Here is a 20,886-nt window from a genome sequence, read left to right as displayed (position 1 = left end):
TATGAAACTAATATAGTAATTATTATTTTAGTTGTCGAATGTAACGGAAGTATTTCAGTTGTTCAGTGTTATGCACTTAACGAAAAATATATAAAATTTTCCAAAATGTTTTTGTGCCAAATTTAATTGAGTTTTTTTAAAGAAACGTTTATTTAATCTTGATTTTCAAACGTACTAAAAATGCTAGTATTGTCATCAACTGATGAAATTTTAGTACACCTATAAAATTTAATAAAACGTGCGTACTATTTTTTTTCAGATACAAAAAATTTTTGTTGGATATATTTTAAGCAATTTTTGTATTTGGTTAACATCAAGTTTGACAAAAAATAATTTTTGAAAGTAAACTTAATCGAAATTGCGGTAGTAATCCTGAAAACACAGTTTATTATCTAAATTATAAAATTTTGTAATCTAAATATAAAATATTTTTTTCACGTTTTTAAAATCTGGTAATACAGTAAGAGTACCGTGTAAAAGTTTAAAATAAATGTGTAATAATATAATATTAATAATATAACTCGAGAGTTTATTAGCGTATATAAAAAATAACTAACATATTTATTTTCGCTTACTATAAGTTAGAAGTGTTGAAGCTGGTTTGTTTAATAAGCCACTAACCGAGTGGAGTGAAAAGTGCATTTTCTTATTAATAAATACGTTTTTTATACTAAATACGTCATATAAGCACGAATTACTAGTACCGATGACTTATAATAAGTAAGAACTTCCTCCTGAGGTATTCCCGGAGCGCTAGGACATGGGGGTCTTCAAAAAAGGTGTAAAAAGAGCTTTTATCTAAAGCCAGCGATGCATTGGCGACTCCTCTGGTGTTGCAAATGTCCATAGGCGACGGTGACTGCTTTCCATCAGGTAGCCCTTCTGCCTCATCGTTTAGGTAATATAAAAAAGGAATATTTTGCTAAATAATGTTACAACACTGTTTCACTTACCATAGCCCTGTTAAGTCTGTGGCTGTGTTTTAGTTAATAGTATTGAGGACTAAATAGGGATGCCTCGACTTACACTAGGCATTCCAACTTAGACCTCACAGGTAACAACGCTTAAAGACCTGTGACTGATCTCAGGTAGGACTCTAATTATATCTAAAATTGATTATTATTTTCTATGGGTGATAGCCACTTACCATCTTAAATGGTATATTTGGAGATCGTTATAAGTTGCAGTTTTTAAATAATGGTAATTCGTGCTTATAGTCACAAAAAAATATCAAAATAATTTTTAAAATGTACCAAATTATTCACAATTCTTGGTGTTTTCAAACTGACTGGTTACACGTTGGCTATTTTGATCTCAAAGGAAATGAAAACACACATAGAAAAATGTCTGTCTATTTCTGTAACATTTTCGAACTTGCTTATAATTGTAAAAGATTTGCGCCGGTTATTAATTATCAATCTATCCAGTGTTTTGCCCATAGGTACATAGGTACTATACTCTTTGGTTTTGCGAACCGAAAATCAACATTTGACAGTTACTTCATATTAGAAATTGTCAAATTTCGATCTTCAATCCAGATTGAGTATAAACAACAGGCATTAAAGAAAGATTTTTCGCCAAGCGATTGGGAGATTATTTTTTAATTTTGTATTCTATGTAACAATGTGTATGCTTAAAAGATATTTAAAAAAAATGAAAAAGTATGGTTTTACATTAAATGCAAACATGGTCGTACAACCAACGTTATGATGGTCGTGTACAACTATTGATAGGCTGGATGACCAAATGTAAGTCATGTTGAAAGAAAAAGAAAATTTATAAATTACATAATTGTCTTCTTCACTAATAAGAACTTAGTGATCGAAGATAATTGTACCAAAATAATTAATTTGGTTAAATGAAGCTTGGTTGTACGACAGTGTTGCAAAATATGTAATGAACTTAAAAAAATATTTGGGTCCGTTATACCACATCGCACATAAATCAAGATGAATATAAATTAAAACATGTTTTTAAACTACTTTTGTATGTAAAATTACAGTATTTTCATTTTTATTGTAAATTGTCATTTTAGGCGAAGTTTTTTTTTTAAACAATATTTTAATTTGGTTTAAAAATAACGCTATTTTATATTCTTTATAACTGCTGTTATGGTTTGAAGAATGGGAGAGCATATATGAGGCGTGCCAACTTAGTCCTCAGGGATTGCAACTAATTTGGAAAACAATTCTATAGTCTGACAATATTTTCTTTGCGTGTGGCTGTTTTCAGAAATAGTAATTAATAGAAAGAAAGAAAGAAAGAAATAACTTTATTACGTAATGCATTGTACACACACATGACAACATAAAATTATCTTAATTAATTACAAAATAGTAAATTACAATTACACTGGGTATTTTTTTTTTAATTTATAAGAACTTATGTTATCTGTGAAAATTAATGATTTTTAACATTGTTTTTAGATGTTATTTTTAATTAAAATGCACTTCTCAAGTAGTTTTGACAACCTTATGATGGCCAGTGGTACCCCCCCTGACACACGCACAGAAAAGTTTGTCGTACAGAATAGACTCCAGATGCACTTTAAATTTGTAGAACAAGCAAATAAGTATTTTTATCACTAATTATTTCCCCTTAATGAAGTAACGTCAATTGAATATTGAATTGATGTCGGTCCCTTCGTAACAAACTGACTTTGTGAACAGTATTTTTGTAATATCTAATTTTCTGAAGGATTTTCTCGATTTTTTACGCGATTTCTACTACTAAAGTTAAGATTGTAAGACGAATAAATTGTGTACACTTGTATAATTGTCTATTTATTATTTACTAGCTGACCCGGCAAACTTTGTACCGCCTCAAAATCTATTTATCAAATATATTTCATATAAAATATAGCCTATGTTACTCGTGGATAATGTAGCTTTCGAATGGTGAAAGATTTTTTAAAATCGGTCCAGTAGTTTTTGAGCCTATTCATAACAATCAATCAAACAAACAAAGGTTTCCTTTTTATAATATTAGTATCGATTACCTATACAAATACTAAAACAAAACGTTAGTCCTTCGTGGTTCGACTCTGGAGGCTATAGCACAACATACGAGTAAGATATTTCAGCATACAAACATATTTCAGCCTAAAGACATTGTTGGAGCTACTGTGTTCTGGTTTGAAGGGCGTGGTGAGGGAGACACACTTTGCAACTTAGTTCTTAGGGGTAGCGGCGCATTTGTGGGCGACCTCAGGAATCTAATATTATCTTGGGCGGTAGTATCCACTTACCATCAGGTGGACTGCATGTTCGTCTGCTACTCTTATACATAAATTAGTAAAGATACTTCGCCGCCTTGAAATGGAAATAAACCACAAACGGCTTATTTTAGTAAGTTCTTTTTTTGAATTCTTGACAAATAAAAACATTTTTAGAGAAAATTTACGAATAAATTACTAATACTGCGTAATTTTCGTAATAAATAAATATTTATTTCAAATATTTTAGGGACATTTTAGCACGGAGACGTGGCAAAACTTTTTTACGCAACTATTTCAATTATCAAAACTGGGTACATTTCCTTGTTAGGAGTGAGTAATCTTTACTAATCTATGCTCTTATATTATAAAAAAATAATGCATACAGATTAAATAACTAACATTTTATTTTTCAGAGAGGAAAGATTTTCATTTAACACGATAATTAGGCCCAAAAATAAGGGAAGCGATAAAAATAAATACAATTATTGATTAAGAAAATTTTATTAAATAATATGCAGTTGTCTTTTTCATGTCTTTTCTTAACAATATTAAATAAATAAATAAGTGTAATAAAATAAGTCTAAACTTAAAGTTAAACACGAAATAATAAATAAATTGGCCTATTTTTTTTAATCCGTTTAATTTATTTTGTTTGTTCACAGTTACAGGATATTTTGTTTTTTGGGTTCATGTGGGCATTGCACTGCACGTTTTTGTGCAGCATACTTCGATCACTAATAAGAACGCAGCATATAATATCCTATCGTATAAACAGAGACGCATACATACTTTACGCATAGCACAGATCACACGATGTTCTTACTACACAAAAAATGTACAAGAATTGTCTAGCCCACTATTTCGTTTTTGCGCCCGTTTTTATCGGATAGGTGGATAGCTAATCTATGATGGATAGTAATAATAAAAAATATTTCAAGAAAGTTGTGAAAGTGAACTTTTTAAATATGAAGTCGTACAATATATTCACTGCATAGTCACGGTTTTTTGAGAATATCTTTCAACAATGCAACGGTTTATAACGAGATTCTGTTACAAAACAATGTGCATTTATTTGTAAGTATCATTGCGTAAAATTCGTGTAGGTACATTAAACCACAGTATAAGGATATACTGTGATTAAACACTGCATGTTGATGTGGCGTTCATTAGTATTTAGTTCGTGAGGTAAACTTTATCTTTAGTTTGAGTGAACAAATTAAAAATCAATTCACATTTGTTACGCAATGTAAATAATATCATTGAACTCCAAACAGGATGATGTTAATAATTATAAACTCAGTCATGCACGTATTTGATAATTTGTGAACCTAATGAAATGGAAATCAACAAATTCAATGCAGAATTACTTATACATAACAAATTAACATTGATTATATAGGCACAAAAACAATATTTCGGTTATAAATTGTTGTCATGTTTTAATTATCATAGAGAAATATCTTAATCCATGGTCTAAACAACATTTTCTTTAGTTTTTAATAGTTTCAACATTATTTTGTAAAATATAAACAATGATTACCTACTATTAATGATTATCTTACTCATTCGAAGATTTAAAAAATATTTTTACGGATAAGAAACATCAAATAAAAATTAATATTTTACACCTCTCGTTATTCTTAGAACTGAAGAAAAAACTGAAAAATATCGTAAAACAACCTCAAGGTGAAGTTTAAGTGTATCTTGTCTGTTTCCGACTTAAATTCGGATTTACAGCGACGCCTGGCTTTTCAGGTCAAGAGCTTTTGCTTTGAGAAATAAATATACACAGACCACAGACAAAGTAGAAAAAATAATAATATCATTTCGGCGGGAAATTACGGGTATTATTATATTAAATAATATACATAAATCGTGCAAATATCTATTAAAGACTACGATTTCTAAAACTGTAAATAAGTAATATGAATTATATTTTTTTTATTATTTTCAAATAAATAATAAGTTACTAAAAATTATTTCCTTAAAGCGAGCTTACAGCTAAGTGTATTTTATTTACTTTGAATTTTTATTTTACTTCAATGTTTTTAAAATGTCTTTTTGGTTATGAGCACTATCTTTATTATTGATTTTTAGTTAATATTAAAAATATAAATATTATATTACTTTCGGCGGATTATTGGTGGACGGATATACAACATACTAGTATAAAATGTCATTGCAACATACTATAAATTAATCCCGCAATTCTCTAGAGCAGTGGTTCCCAACTTTTTTTTGATCAATGTTCACGTTTATGAAATACAAGCAAATTAAGCTAGTCAATGATTTGAGATTCTGCCTCTAAATCTGTGAGATTCTAATTCCAGACATTTTTCAATTTTCAAAGTTACGTGTGTACGAAATAATTATTACTAGCTTTTATGGTGAAGGATAATATCGTGAGGAAATTTACGATGTAATTTGTGTTAAAATGTTTCAATGCCGTGTATAATCTACCAATCCGCACTTGGCCAGCATAGACCGTGGCTTGAATTTTAATTTTTGCACCCAGCAGTGAGACAGTAACCGATTGACGAAGTATTAAATGGGTAGTTATACCTTCCACTGGTGGTACTAATCTATTCTTAGTGGTAAACTGCCAGTAGACAATGACCTGCGACCAAATTCAAGTAGGACACGAGTCCTATTTAAAGTTGATCACAGATGCGTTCCTCGCGCTGACGACTAATTTGGAACGTCACACATACCAACATCTAATAATATAACTCCGTGTGTTAAGCATATCGCTATCGATACCTGACTTTCCCCTTAATCTTTCTTTAGGTACTTTTCATTCAATTACTCAATTACAATTTCATTAAGGAACCATGCTGGCCAAGTGTGGATTTGTAGTCCTTTTGTGTATTACCATTATTTAAGAATTTAAAAGAACAAGAGTGAGAACCAGTGTGACCAACTCTAGCAACTCTTTAAAAGATGTTTATTTTCTCCGCTATTTTCCGTTTTTATCCCATTTTTACTTTTTTGTCGCGTCATCCAGTATTCACCATAAAAATAGACTTTGTTAGTGAAGACAAGCTAATTTTTTAAATAAGTCGAGTCACGAAAATAGCTACCATTTTTACTTGTATTTTTATATTCTATGCGTTTGGCGGTTTCTCGTCCGCGCACGAAACAACCGAAAATCGTTTCGTTATTATTAAGCTTATGGAAGATTCTAATGGTTTCTCACGATGTTTTCCTTCACCGTAAAAACAAGTAACAATTAATTGGTCCAGAAAAATTGTTTCTTTCTGGCATCATAACAAAACGAATTTAATTAAAATTTTAATTACTTCGGGAACCATATTTTAATTTTTCGCGGATCAGTTGGGAATCAGTTCTGGAGTATCACAACACAAATAACGTCTTGCCCTCTCACCTTTTTCTAGGAGATAGAAGAAGACAGCATTATAGTAAGTAAAATATGTGCAAAAGAAAGGAAGAACATTTTTCTTTGAACATAAGTGTACAGACTGTAAAAACATTTATAAACATTGACACCTAACAAATATAATATTTGAGCTACATTTACTATATTTAATTTTGTATAAGGCCATACACACGTTAATTTCTAATCAAAAGTAATCCTCGTAAAAATCTTTATATATACCTAGGTGAAAAGGACGAAGAAAAACCATGTTTTTTAACCAAATATGTTTCTCGAAAACTCTAGTTCTTGGTGGGTTACTATAGTGAAGCGTGTACGGCCTATGTCTTTTATAATGCTTGTGTATTTATCTAAGTTGACCGGCTAACGCCTACTATCACTTGAAATCGACTATAATTTTATCACTTAAGCGACTGGACAATTGAAGTCGCTACGATTCGGGGGTGCCCGAATTTGCTGTTTAAGCGACAAGTTAGCAGCATTTGTTGGATCTATTGCTAAAGTTACCAGTTTCTCAGACGATAGTAGCCAATGGGCAGCTTTAGGTCCTTCTCTCACAGAGATATTTACAAGCTAAGCGGCCGAGTTGCAAACCATAGGTATGAATGAGAACCATACGAATATGTACATTGTACATAGGTACGAGTATAAATGGATAGCAACAGTAGTCGACTTATGGTTCGCGTCAATCGCGTAGTTTGTAAAGATCTCTGTGTTGAGGGGCCTAAAGGCCTGGCTAAACAGACCGCGTATTTCAACGTTGCGCTAGGCATTACCATTAGAAGAAAATCCTGACGCCGCACTTAGCGCCGAGTTACTACGGCGCGTACGCGCACGGCTGTCGCGGTTCTTGTCGCCGAGTGTTATATTTTTTACAGATTTACGTACAAGCGTCATTACAAGGATTGAATGACGCTTGTACTTATTGCACTTATTGAATTATTGCACGCAGGTTTGATTAGTATATACTCCGTAACGTAAGGAAACACTAAAGCAGCTATGTACCCGCGGGCGAGAGCGGGCAGCGGTGGGTGCCGGAGGGGTGCCGCGTTGTCTTCGTCCCGCTAATATCTACAATTTGCTGTTGCTACGCGACTGTTCTATATTCAAAGCGGACTAGAAGTTTGGCGCGGACTCTATCAGTTACTCAAGCGACAGTAGCCAGGCAGCACCGCCCGCATTACACGTCCCGCCTGTCGCGCGGCGCGTGCTGGTATGCGACGTGCTTGCGCAGCGCGCCCCGCGAGTGTGGCGAGCGCCAAGCTCACCTGGGCGGAGCCCGACGGGGCAACGCGCTAAGAGGGCTCCGGTTGCGTTCCTTTGGAGATCCCGGAGCCCTCTACGCAGCGCCGAGGATGGCCACCGGGGGGGTTTTAGTGCGGTAAGAATCCAACATAACCCTGCGTCGCTCCCACGACACCGGGTACCTTTTGAAGGTTTCCCCCTCGTAAACCAAAACAAAAAAAAAAGGATTTACTTCTAGGACTAACGCTCTAGCGCGGCACTAGGATACGCGTTCTGTGTGGCCAGGCTTAGAAGTTTGGCGCGGACTCTATCAGTTATTCAAGCGACAGTAGCCAGGCAGCCTAAATCATACGCATCACACGTCCCGGCGGTCCCGTGGCGCGTGCCGGTACGCGACGTGCTTGCGCAGCGCGTCCCGCGAGCGCGACACGTGGCTGCAGGCGCGGCACGCGTGCCGCCGCCCCGCGTGCGTCTCCATGTGCACGCGCAGGTTGTACTGGTTGCTGAGCCGCTTGTTGCATATAGTGCACACTGAGCTGTTGGTTCGCCACTTTCTGTCGTACGACTCGGTTAATTCTGGAATATATGTTTTATTCAAAATTTTAATACACACACTATACAATTTAGTGTTTATTTGAAATTGTTTTGTTTTGGCTAATACTAAATCTAATAAATTAGTGGCAAATCCAGAAACAAATGTTTTTTTATTTATTTTGAGTAGCAGACGAGCATCCAGTCCACGATGGTGCTACTAAGTGGCTACTGCCGCCCATGAACATCTACCCCAGATAAGTTTAGTTTCCTACTTGAGGTTGGCCTTAGATGCGCCGCTACCCCTGACAACTAAGCTAAAATGCCTCGGAAAAGAATGTCTCCCTTACGTCTCCCTTGAAACCAGAACACAGCAGCAGGTGTATGTATTTTTAAAACAAAGAATTGTATAGTTTTGGGTAGCAAAAAACAACCAAGAATTAGAGGAGGTACCTACTCCCATGTCAGTTTCTTTATTACAATACATAGTGTAGGTTAGTGTACTGTTTTGCTGGTTTTGGCCTGTGGCAAAATAGACATACTAGCTTAGTCCTTGCAGGAAGCAACACATCTATTATTTATCAACCTGAGCCAGTTTCATGTCGTGATATCGATGACAGACATACTGTAGTCGATAAGCTGTGACTATTTAATATCAGGTAGACAGTGAGCTACATAACAGTTTACTATTTTTATCATCTAATTAGAAAAATATGAAAACATCTTACCGTCTAGATTATGTGTAGGCGTCGAAACAGCAGCCGCTACATTACCTATCTTGTGAGTGCTGTACAAATTCTGAACGATCTGATGCAATTTGCTTAGCCTATCCTTTTCGACTCTTGTGTCAGTATATTCCGGTTCCCGTATCTCATTTTGCGTTTCGAAATTCACTTTATTGCTGTCAGAATTCTCTGAAGCGAGGAAATCTGGTTGTTCATCTTTGTCCAAGATTGTGGGTGATTCGATAATGTCAGTTTGGTCTGGCTCCGTTGGGGTTAGTGTGGAATTCTGAAATGGGAAATTCAAATATTTATTATAATTTAGAGTGAGAGATCTCATCAAGTTTGGTAATTATTTCTAAGGAGCTAGATGTTAGTTTTTATGAAGTTAATGTAACAAATAAACATGCTGCACCTAATGGCATGTTGCTACGTAATGGTAATCTGTAATTAATGAGAAATCTCCACCGCACTTAGGTCTCAATAGCAATACATTTAAGCAACTTCACTTCTTCATACTGGAGATGAATTGCCTACTCAGATGAATTGATTTGAAATTGTCTAGGTACTCAATCTTGGGGTCCGAGGTTCTCAAAGGTGTGCGAAGTTTACCAATTCGCATTTGGCCACAGTTACCTATGGCTCAACTTATCTTTCTCTGAGGTCTCTTACCTGGGCCCAGGAGTAAGATAGTAATAGGTTGATGTATCAAAATTTAGTATCAAAACTTCAAAATTTAAAACAACCTACTCACTGTGTTGGAGTCGGTCAATCCTGATACTTTGAGGGTCTGGGCGAGTCTGAGGAGGGAAGGCAGGTTCTTCTTGGAGGCGGTGACTTCTCCAGTGTACATGAAGGTGAGGAGGAGGTTCAGCTCGACTGCCTCGCATCCTAGCACGATGACCAGCGTGTTGTTTTCCGTTTCGATTTCCTGCCGATTAGTGTTTATTATGGAATTATTCGGTTGTTGGTTTCTTGTCATGAAAATAATTCTTAGGACGTTATAGGGACTTTTAACTATTAAAGAGTTTTCTGACTAGGGTCTTACTTCGATAAAAAACTAAATATCATCCCTATACATATAATGCTTGTAAGAAATTGGCTGGGATTTACGATACAATAAAAAGATAAAGGCAATAAAACACCAATTTCCAAACTACAACAGTAATAATAATTTGTTTTAACTTTATTTTTATGTCAGAACTTTAAACAGAGTGCTCAGAAGTGCAATATGTAATTAATATATTAAAACTTCTGCCAAGTACTTATTGCAAGAACCTGTCTAAGTGAAGAGTCTTGAAGGAAGTGCACTTAGCATCTTAGTGCTTGGTTTAATATAATAATGACATAATTTATTTTTCCATGTAATTATTGTTATGCGATGTAGATTTTGCTTAGTTTAAGCAATTGCGAATTATGAACTGAAAAAAGGCTTAGACGAAATGAGCCTTGACGCAAATCATCTTTGAGGATCATGTCACATAATTTGTTTTATCATATGATTATCGGACCGTCACTGTTTTTACGTCAGGCATTCTGGCATAGGCACTCTGTACATGGTGGTGATGGCCTAGGGGTTGAAAATTGGGCCCCCAATCAAACTTTCTTAAGAGGTAATTGAGAATTAAGAGGTAACTGGTTTGGTTCTGGTTCTGGTTTTCGAAGTGCGTAAAAAATATACTTTGTAGTAAAACATGTTGCAAAAACCAACACGCTCGAGAATTCTTTTTTTTTTAAGTTTGCAAAAGGTTTGTAAAGTTTACCCATTCACACTTGGCCAGTTCGGTGGATTATGAAAAAAACTCTTTTCTGAGAGGAAACTCGTGCGTAGCGATAGGACAATAGTGTGAGGTTACTCTGGTTACCTTAAACAATTGCGCGAAGTACTGACTGCATGACGCCAACACTAAGCGGTGAGCCTTGACGCAAGTGCCACTGGCACTGAGCGTGACGTCACTCAGGGCACCAGTGCTGAGCATACGGCCCAAAGCGCCAATCACACTGCTCTGTTGAAATATGTAGTGTGATATTAGGATTCTATAGTTTTCTTTGATCACGAATTTGTTACGTATATTTTCGGTGCATATTATTCATTTTCATTTAAATTTCGCAATTGTGTCGGTGCAAACGTTGAGGGAGGGTAAACTATAGTAGGCCTTAAGTATTTTCTCCATGTATAAGACCTAAAGTATCATTCTGCACCATGCACCATGCACGGAGGAGTAAATTATGGTTACCCTATGTTTGTGTGTTTTTAAACGTCCTTGAAGCTTGGGATGAAACCTAGAAGTTTCATCTACTTTAGGTACTTTTACTGCTGGAGGAGCGAAAACTGTTTCCCTAGGGCAGAGCCCGATCGGGGCATCGCGCTTGGAGGACTCCGGTTGTGTTCCGTCGGAGATCCTGGAGTTCTCCAACAAGCGTTGAGGACGGCCACCGGGGGGGTTTTAGTGCGGTAAAAATCCCACATAACCCGGCGTCGCTCCTACGTCGTCGGGTACCTTCTGAAGGTTTCCCCCTCGATAAAAAAGGTACTTTTACTGCTGTTAATAAATGTTAAAGTACGTATGAAGTAGTCACCCGTCCGATTTCCTACCGCTTTGCTATATGATTATGATCGTTTATCATGTTACACGTGATTATATTGTTGTTACCTATGTAAAAAATGCACCGAAAATATACTTAAAGTAAAAATTAGGTTAAAATCAAATTTATTACCTTATTAGCTACTCTGCTTTTAATTTTTTACGTATTTACAAATTTAACGACATAAATGCGGTAGAACGATTTAATTTAAGTTTAATAAGCTGAACATTTTGTTATTTTAAAGCAAATATTTATACGCCTTATGTACTTTATGTATAAAGCTGTTATATATTACGTAGTAGTTTAATTTTTTTAATTATCCCAAATATTTTACAATTATCTTATGTCCTAGGATTGTTAGTAAATGTATGCAATTGTATATGTATGTACTTATTTTAAGCAATTTTAAAAAATCCATGTGATTTTAAATATGTATTTACTTTCTGTTCTTTTGTCTCTTTTATTTTATCATTGTATAATATAGAAAATTATAGTTTATTAGAGTAGTAAGCATTTATTGTATACTTAATATATGTAATAAGCAGAGCCGGATTAACCTTAAGGCAGAGTAGGCAATTGCCTAGGGGCCCAGGATCGACACGGGCCCACTGCAGTCCGCAAAAAAAAGTTTTATGGATCGAAAATGATAATCAACAATACTATTCTTTTTTTTCAACGCATGTAACACTTTATACATACAGAACCATCTACTCTTCTAGTATCTAATATTAGAACTAATATAATCCTTCGGAATGCAGCTGGACTTCATTCACGTTGGGGGACTCCCCGATTTGTTGGGTGCGTTTTGTAAGCTTCCATAGCGTGATGATAATTTGTAACGTAATAATTCCAAAGCTTTCGAAATACGTTAATTGCAATATGTGAGTTTTGCGATTGTAAGGTTAATTTAAAAAAAATGGGAGTGCTCCGTGTTTGAAGACTTACGATTTTCACATACATCAAAAGTATTTAAAAAATTCCGAACGCAGCGAGTAGGCGCCGCTGAATGTATTTTTATGTATACATAGAAAACACCTAGACTTAGGGCGGAATCAAACGTACGCGTATTCTACGGGTGAGGTGCGCGGGTTACTCTGTACTAACACGCAGCCATCCAGTCCGTGAGCGCGTTGAGCACGCATAGAGCCTGAGTATGTCCGAACCCGCTCTTAGGACGTCATCCGTGCCTATATCAGGATTTGTATTCAGGAATGTAAGTAGAAGGCAAAACAATACATCACATGATTTAGTCAGTCCGAGTAGGTAAAGAAAAGGGGCCCGAAAATTGTATTGCCTATAGGCCCATACAGGGTTAATCCGGTTCTGGTAATAAGTAAATGTATATGTCCGTGTGTTTTAGTTTTAGAATAAAATCTAGGAAATAAAAAACTGAAAATAGCGAGCATACAGAAAAATACAGATTTTAAGTACTTTATATAGTTAGTTTAATTTTAAAAATATTAACTAATGTTTAGTAGCAGAAAATGATGATCTTCACCAAACAGTTTTTGTTTTCAAACGGAATGATTAACAGAATCTACATATAACTTGGTCCAATAAAACTTGATACTCATAATGTCGCTCATGTTCCACTCACACGTTATAAACGACGACGTAAATAGAAACACCGTCATTCTGGATAACATTCTTTATTGAACCAATTATAAGTTCTCATTAGTGTAAGATTACTACCAACCTCATCTAATCCATAGTTTACTAACAATAGCACTAATGGATCTATAAATATTCTACTACTGTTGTCATTTGACGACCGCATGTCGCAGCCATCGTGTTCGGTTGATATTTGAAATGCCTAAATAATTTATAATCAAGTAATCAATAATTTATGATTAACTAATTAAACTTGTTGCTAGGGGTCTTAGTGGTTCCACACCTATTTCTGCTTAATAATAGCAATGTTAAGTGCTGCTGTGTTCTGAGTTGAAGGGTGAGGTAAGGGAGACATACTTTTCCGAGGCATTTCAGCTTAATATCTAATCCTATCTGGGGTACATTACAGATGTCCATTGGCGGCGGTAGCTACTTACCTTCAGGTGGGTGGTAACTGCATGCTCGTCTGCTATTCCTATATTATAAAAAATAATAATATATGAACAAGCAATAAATAATTAATCTTACTGTAAGAAGTTTTTGTCAGGTTTAGAGTTAGTATTAGAGTTGTGGCGCAAATTTAAGTTAGGTTTTGTCAATAAAAACTGCTACTTATTCAAGTTGGTTAACTTAAGTAAAGATTATTGACATAATTCAATAAAAATGAAGCGAGGTGTAATATATTTGCCGGTTGTCTACTTTATTGTATGTGCAATTCCAGGTCACGTAAACACCCTGATAACAAATTAACCCTGTTCTAGGCGGCTATGTACTTTATGTTTCTATGGTTGGGTGTTGTAAACAACACACAGAATCCTGTCGGAAATTATGCGAACCGAACCAAAATAAATAAATAGCTATACGAAAAGGACAAGATTTACTTATATTTATTTATTATATGTACAGTATTATATGTACATGAATATATGTACATTTATTATAAGTACAGAAGGACGCGTAAATAGGCTAGTTTTGTGGCAATTTCTAGTGCAATGCTTGCCGCCATCACAGTACGGCGGCGATATTGCAGTTTCTTGAAGACAGCGCATGTTCCGTTTGCTTCAGTAGACTGAGTAAACGTAACAATAAGTAAGTGCTCAAGTCTTTCTGTCTGCCTCACATGTTCACAAAAAAGAGAGACAAAACATAAAGCGCCATTTTGACAATTTAGACATTTAATGTAACGTTACTGACACTATAGTTCTGATGTAATCCGCTAGGGGCGCTGATTGGAAATTGTATGGGCAAATACGTAAACAAATACCAAAACATTAATATTTGTCAAAACGTAAAAACTCATGGTAAGGGTACTGGTCATATTGTCATATTGCCCGATTCTCAGAAAGATTTCTAGCAAGGCTATTTCTATAGCAGTGATCTCCGTTACAAGTGAAATTATTACATTAATTACTTACAACTATAACTCTGGTTTTAATAATTACTTCTTCTTAATTTTGTTTATTTTTATTTTTTAATATTATTATTATTATTTTCCTTTGCTATTTTATTTTTCAATCATCTCTCCCATTCTATTTTAGTCTCCTTCTTTTACTGGTGCTTAGTGTATGCTATATTTTATTTATTCCAACATGTTTATGCTATCTTAGTCCTATAATTATATTTATTATTATTATTTGAACCCTACCTATTTTTCTATTCATCCCTACTATAACTCCTTACCTAAAGGTTGTCTGGAAGAGATCGCTGGTTAGCGATAAGACCGCCTTTTGTATTGTATTTTAAATTAGTTGTTTATTTTTATATGTATCTTCTTTTATGGGGTACAATAAAGAGTATTTGATTTGATTTGATTAATTATCAAGCCATCAATTTCCGTTTTTTCTTATGGGTATTTTATTTTTGCCAAAATAAAGACTTTCTATTTGAGTATGGCCGCGACATTACCTACTCGTACATGTTTGAGTACCGGAAATAATTTGTAGTCTATCGATGTCGAGTGTTTAAATAATTCTGGCTTTCATTACATTATTTAGAATATAATAGACCATTGAATGTAATTACTTATCTCTTATCAGAAAGTAATTTGTAAGCGTTAGATGTTGAGTTTAAGTAAGATTTGCTTTTGTTAAAGTTTAATTATTTTGGGTAACATTATAGAATATTAATTAAGTATTTAAGTGTTTTTTTTTTATAATATAAGAGTAGCAGACGAGCATGCGGTCCACCTTAAGTATTTAAGTGTTTTTTTTTTATAATATAAGAGTAGCAGACGAGCATGCAGTCCACCTGATGGTAAGTGGCTACTGCCACCCATGGACATCTGTAATCAACCCCAGATAGGATTAGATATTCCTACCTGAGGTCAGCCACAGATGCGCCGCTACCCCTGAGGACTAAGCTGGAACGCCTCGGCAAAAGTCTGTCTCCCTTACCACACCCTTCAAACCGGAACACAGCAGCGCTTAACACTGCTGTTATTAGGTAGAAATAGGTGTGGCGGTGGTGCCGCCGGAGTCGAACCACAAAGGGTTCTACCACCTTCAGGTAACTATCAGATTATTTTATAGACATAAATAATAAATGAGACTGAAGTGTCGCTTGATATGTCGAGATGCGTTGCTACGTTGTCGTGGAAATCTACGACGTACATCGTAAAAAGTCACGACGTTGTGAAAATTTATGGTATCCTGCTTTAATTTATCCTAACAATGACTTCCATTACTCATAATGGAAAGAAATGGATATATTTTGTATTTCCATGAATGATAGGGATTGTATTAGCAAAAAATAACGTAAGATGCTTCATCAATTTTTATGACGTGTCATGATGTATGGGTTCGTACTCGTATAAGCTCTTTTTTTAAATGTACTGTTGCAAACGGGTAGAAGTCCTCCTAGGAAATGGCTACTGGACCCATGGATCTGTAATTAACCCTAATTAAAATTTGAGTTCTAAGTACCTGATGTCGGTCACAAATGCGTTACTATCCCTTTGGACTATATTGGAATACCTCGGATAAATATGTCTCCCTTACCACACCCATCAAACCAGCAGCGCTTAATAATTACTGCTGTTATTAGGCAGAAACTGGTGTGGCAGTAGTACCACAGGAGTTAAACTATAATGGTTCTACCAGTTTCTAAATATACGTACCTACGTGATTTAGGCGTATGATAATGTAAATCCTTACTTCCTTACTAATATTATAAATCCGAAAGTAGCTATGTCTGTCTGTCTGTCTGTTTGTTTGTCTCCTCTTCACGCCTAAACCACTGTACCGATTTTAATGAAATTTTGTACAAAGGTAGTCTGAGACCCGAGAAAGGACATAGGATAGTTTTTATCCCGGAAATCCCACGGAAACTAGGGATGGCGATCCAAGATCGATTAATCGGAGAATCGATCGATTAATCGGAGAATCGATCGATTAATCGGAGAATCAAAAAGTCGATTATTTTAATTGATTTAATCGATATTAGTAAGAATTGAATCGTAAACTATGCATTTGATCAAGTGATAATCTTTAGCAAAGTTGTTGTTCATGAGCACACGAAAGATTCAGAGTTGGTACGACCAATTTTCGCCAGATGGCGCCACTGTCATTCCAATGAAGTTACGAATTTTCAGTTTTATGTATGTTAGTATGTCATATTATTTTCTTTTAAACGCGGGCGAAGCCGCGGGCAAAAACTAGTCTTAAATAATTTCAATATTAAATACTGTCACTAAAAATAATAAAACTGAGAGTGCGTGGAGGCCTAACATTAATGGATTTTTAATGTTCGAATAATTGGAAAAGGCAAGTTTGGACAATCATTATTTCATATTCGATATGGATTTGATTAAAATAATTGTGAGATTGTAATTGCTACGATTCCATCAATCATTATTTATTTGTAAAGCTATGTAAATAATTTTGATTGCTCGAAATAGAATTGTCATTTGAAACTAAGTACGACTATAATGAGTGTGGTTCTTTTGTTAAATGATAATCATTAATTTGAGTAATTAATGTTATCATGTTTTAGGTGGAAAATAACATGTTTAGAGATTTCTGAAGCAAATTCTCCCACGTTGCTCCAATGGATTTATTTTTAATTAGAAATTAATCATCTAAAGGTAAAGTAAGATATGTCAATCAAACTTATATGCTTCAGAGTTTTTTATAACTTTCTTAACCAAAACCTTATGAGAGACATAGGTACTATTATAGAAGAATTTGATAGACCAAGTGGCATAATATATGTTACAGGCATTGTTCTAGTTGTAGGGAAACGTGTGTCCAGCGATGGAATATAAAAAGGTTGCCGTAACTTTGAAATAACATAAGTGAGCCCCTGGGATTCGAATCCCGGACCTGTAAAGTCCGATATTTATATCAATGGGTTTGTTGTAGGGTCTCGTATGTTATTAGAATTTCAAATGGTTTGTAAAGAAATTAAGTTGACCTCCTAATGTGCAGGTATATTAGGAAATCAGCTTAATTTCTATAACTTAATAAATAGGTCTATCTTCTGCCTAAATAGGCTCGGTAGCAAGGCAGTAGGTAGGCTAAAGTATTTTGAAATCTGAGACACAGGTACATCAATATAATATGAATAATTTTATTATAATTTGAGTATGTAGGTTTGAAAAATTATGTTTGAATGTTCCTATGTGTGCGTCGTAGATAAGAATGTTTCTCGATATATATATATTTTAATTACATTAGCCATAAATATTTTCGGCTAGCATTAGCACATAAATAAAATGTTGTGAGTTTAATCATTGTGTTTTATTACATTGTTCAAGTATTATATGAAACATTATAACGCTGTGTAAGTAGTGGGTACATAAGTGTACATTAATGCTTATTAAGCTCTAAACATAATTAACGTAACCATAATTACTTTGATAATACAGTTAACTTAACTAAAAGCGAACCATATATTAAATTATTACTAAAAGTATAAATAGTTAGCTTTTTAAAAGCTTTATACAGAACCGAAATACACAAAGCATTATTTATTTATAATAATCACACGATAAAATAACGTTATGAGTACGATTGTTAGCGTTTAGCATATTTATATGTAAGCGTGGATGTGTGCGTAAAAGTTGTATAATAGTGTACCTGATGTCTCTGGGTGTAAAAAAAATAACTACTTACCTACCTGATGGTTGTGCCAGCGCAACGAAAACTGCTGAACATCATCGTCATCCATAATAGACACAAAAATAAAAACAATCGATGAATATTTTTATGTTTTTATCTCAACGCGAACCAAGTGTAAACTCACTGTGACCGCCGCCTATCGCTCCGTAGCCAAGACAATAATATTGTTAACCGAATCCAGGCTACTTTATTTTAGTCGGTACGCCTGGAAAACCTGTAGCCACCTATTTCTGGAGCTGATCGTATTTATAAATCCAATGACATTCAGTCAGTGACGCGACATACCAAAACTCATCCAAAAACAGATTTAGTCCGCTCGGCTCGATGATTGGCATCATTGTTCGACTATTTGCACTGATTTATCGGAACGGACCGTTTTATTGCTGTTTCTCAATGGTCTACGTGCTTTTCGGCTGTTTGCCGCCAATTGCTTGCATCGATCGACCTACTTCCATTTAAAAAGTTACGTTCCCGCCACTCACTGGTGACGATTTTGTTAAGTGCTGCAGTGTTGCTATTTGTGTAACTAATTGTTTTATGCATAACATTTAATTATGCGCATATTTTTTAGTAAAATATTTAAAATATACGTAACATTTCCATTGGTATTGTAAATTGTGTAAAGTAAAAAAATATTGTATTGTTTAATCTCTTAAGCGTATACGGTAGAATGACATTTAAATTCAAAGCATAAAAATAAATATAGTTCAAAAAACTAAAAAACACGTTTTTATGATAAAATTAACTAAAAAGTAGAAAATCTAAATGAATCTAGGAATCAATTAAGGAACAGTAAATAGTATAATTGTGAAATAAATCTACAAAGTTTGAACAAAATCTGGCCGTTTAAAGTGGGTCAAAATCGCGCCCAAAGAAGTCGGTTACAAACATACAAACAAACATACAAACATACAGGTGAAGCTAATAAAAAGCGTGTAAAAATAAATCTATTAAATATGTCAGTATTTATTTAAAAGTCGTATTGTAGGTACCAAAATATTATTTTGCTATTTAAATTTCAATAATATCATTTTGTATCTTAAAGTTTTTACGAAGTCAGTATGATATAAAAGTCATAATCTATTTATATAAAAAAATAAAGACTTAAGAAAAACCGCGAATTGCTTTTATACTCAGACATTCTGTGGCAATTAAAAAGAAACTTAGAGCGTAATAAAATATTCAATTTATTGCGATAAAAATGGATAAAACGAATTTTTTGTCAGAATATTTGGATGATCCTGATTTCTTTAACATGGCGAAAGAAGCCATTGAGAAAGAATTGTCAAATTTAAAAAGGATTGTTGATAAGATTAATCAAATGCGAGGTTAGTTGTAAATTATATCTTCTGTTACTACTTAGAAATAAATGCGGTGGTCCATTATTATAGGTAAACATATTTCTTCCTATTAACACTCGTATTGGGCATTGCCGTGTTCTGGTTTAGATTGGCAAGGGAGAGACACTTCTACAAGGTATTCCGACTTAGTTCTAAAGGAAAGCTTAATCTGTAGCCAACCTCAGATAGGACTACAATTCTATCTGGTGTAGACAACAGATGTCATGAGCTGCAGTGGCCATTTATAGTCCGCGTAAAACTGCTAGTCCGCTCTGAATACAGAAATGAATCGCGTCGCCATACCAAATTGTATGACTACACCTGCTCGCAACAACTTCAGAGCGGACTAGCAGTTTGGCGCGGACTATACATCCTGTCCTATTTGGATATGTTTCACAGATAAATAAGATTTATTTTTGCTTTGTCATTCCGCGCCTTTTTTATTTTTTCATTTTTGATTTTATTTATAATCAACACTTATTTATTTGATTCCAGTGGAAGCCGCATATTTAGAATCTGATCTAATGGTAGTCATAGATGCAAAGAATTGGCAAAATATATCCGAATTAATAGGACTGGCGCCGATCAAAGTAGACATTTCAACGAAAGATTAAATAAAAAATGTTATAAGTCTGCTTACATTTACTTTTATAATAAATAACTTACAGTTTTTAAATGATAGAGGTTATTTTTAAATGTTTATTCTTTCATTTGTTATTAAATAGGTAGTCTGAGTTACTGCTGAAGTAAGAGATTTTTATTACAACTTTTTGTATAGTCCGCGCCAAACTGCTAGTCCGCTCTGAAGTTGTTGCTCGCAGGCTTAGTTAGCATATACCATAGGCATATACTCCGTAAGGTAAGGACACACTAACGCAACTATGTACTCGCGGGCGAGAGTGGGCAGCGGATCTTCATCCCGCTAATATCTGCAATTTGCTATTGCGACGCGACTCGTTTCTATATTAGAAGCGGACTAGTAGTTTGGCACGGACTATACCATATGACAGACTTTTTCGAGGCGTTCCAGCTTAGTCCTCAGGGGTAGGAATATCTAATCCTATCTGAGGCTGATTACAGATGTCCATGGGCGGCAGTAGCCCCTTACCATCAGGTGGACTGT

The 20,886-nt window shown here is 34.8% G+C and overlaps 1 protein-coding gene across 3 annotated transcripts; it reads right to left on the bottom strand.

Annotated features, from left to right (window-relative positions):
* Window positions 1-4,778: 4,778 nt before the first annotated feature.
* Window positions 4,779-18,891, bottom strand: LOC140745287 (uncharacterized). Of its 3 annotated transcripts, none has more exons than XM_073077057.1 (5): window positions 18,709-18,891; window positions 10,975-11,115; window positions 9,864-10,040; window positions 9,116-9,398; window positions 4,779-8,432 (listed from the first exon to the last, which is right to left on the bottom strand). In XM_073077057.1, the coding sequence occupies exons 2-5, from the start codon at window positions 11,086-11,088 to the stop codon at window positions 8,212-8,214; spliced, it is 795 nt and encodes a 264-aa protein (XP_072933158.1). In that variant the 5' UTR covers window positions 11,089-11,115; window positions 18,709-18,891; the 3' UTR covers window positions 4,779-8,211. The 3 variants fall into 3 exon arrangements, with proteins under 3 accessions (XP_072933158.1, XP_072933156.1, XP_072933157.1); XM_073077055.1 differs by lacking the exon at window positions 18,709-18,891 and adding an exon at window positions 18,422-18,598; XM_073077056.1 differs by lacking the exon at window positions 18,709-18,891 and adding an exon at window positions 18,418-18,574.
* Window positions 18,892-20,886: the final 1,995 nt, after the last annotated feature.

The sequence above is a fragment of the Epargyreus clarus genome, unplaced genomic scaffold (assembly GCF_041222505.1).
Source record: "Epargyreus clarus isolate Ecla_fem2 unplaced genomic scaffold, WU_Ecla_fem_2.2 ptg000010l, whole genome shotgun sequence".
NCBI classification, from domain to species: domain Eukaryota; kingdom Metazoa; phylum Arthropoda; class Insecta; order Lepidoptera; family Hesperiidae; genus Epargyreus; species Epargyreus clarus.
This window is presented reverse-complemented; position numbering and strand designations above follow the sequence as displayed.

Coding starts and splice junctions, on each gene's coding strand:
- LOC140745287 (XM_073077055.1), bottom strand. CDS start 18,472: ATGGATGACGATGATGTTCAGCAGTTTTCGTTGCGCTGGCACAACCAT. Junction 11,116..18,421: donor TGCGCTGGCACAACCATCAG/GTAGGTAAGTAG, acceptor ATATTTCAACAG/AGCAGTGTGATTGGCGCTTT. Junction 10,041..10,974: donor ACTTCGCGCAATTGTTTAAG/GTAACCAGAGTA, acceptor ACTAATCGGCAG/GAAATCGAAACGGAAAACAA.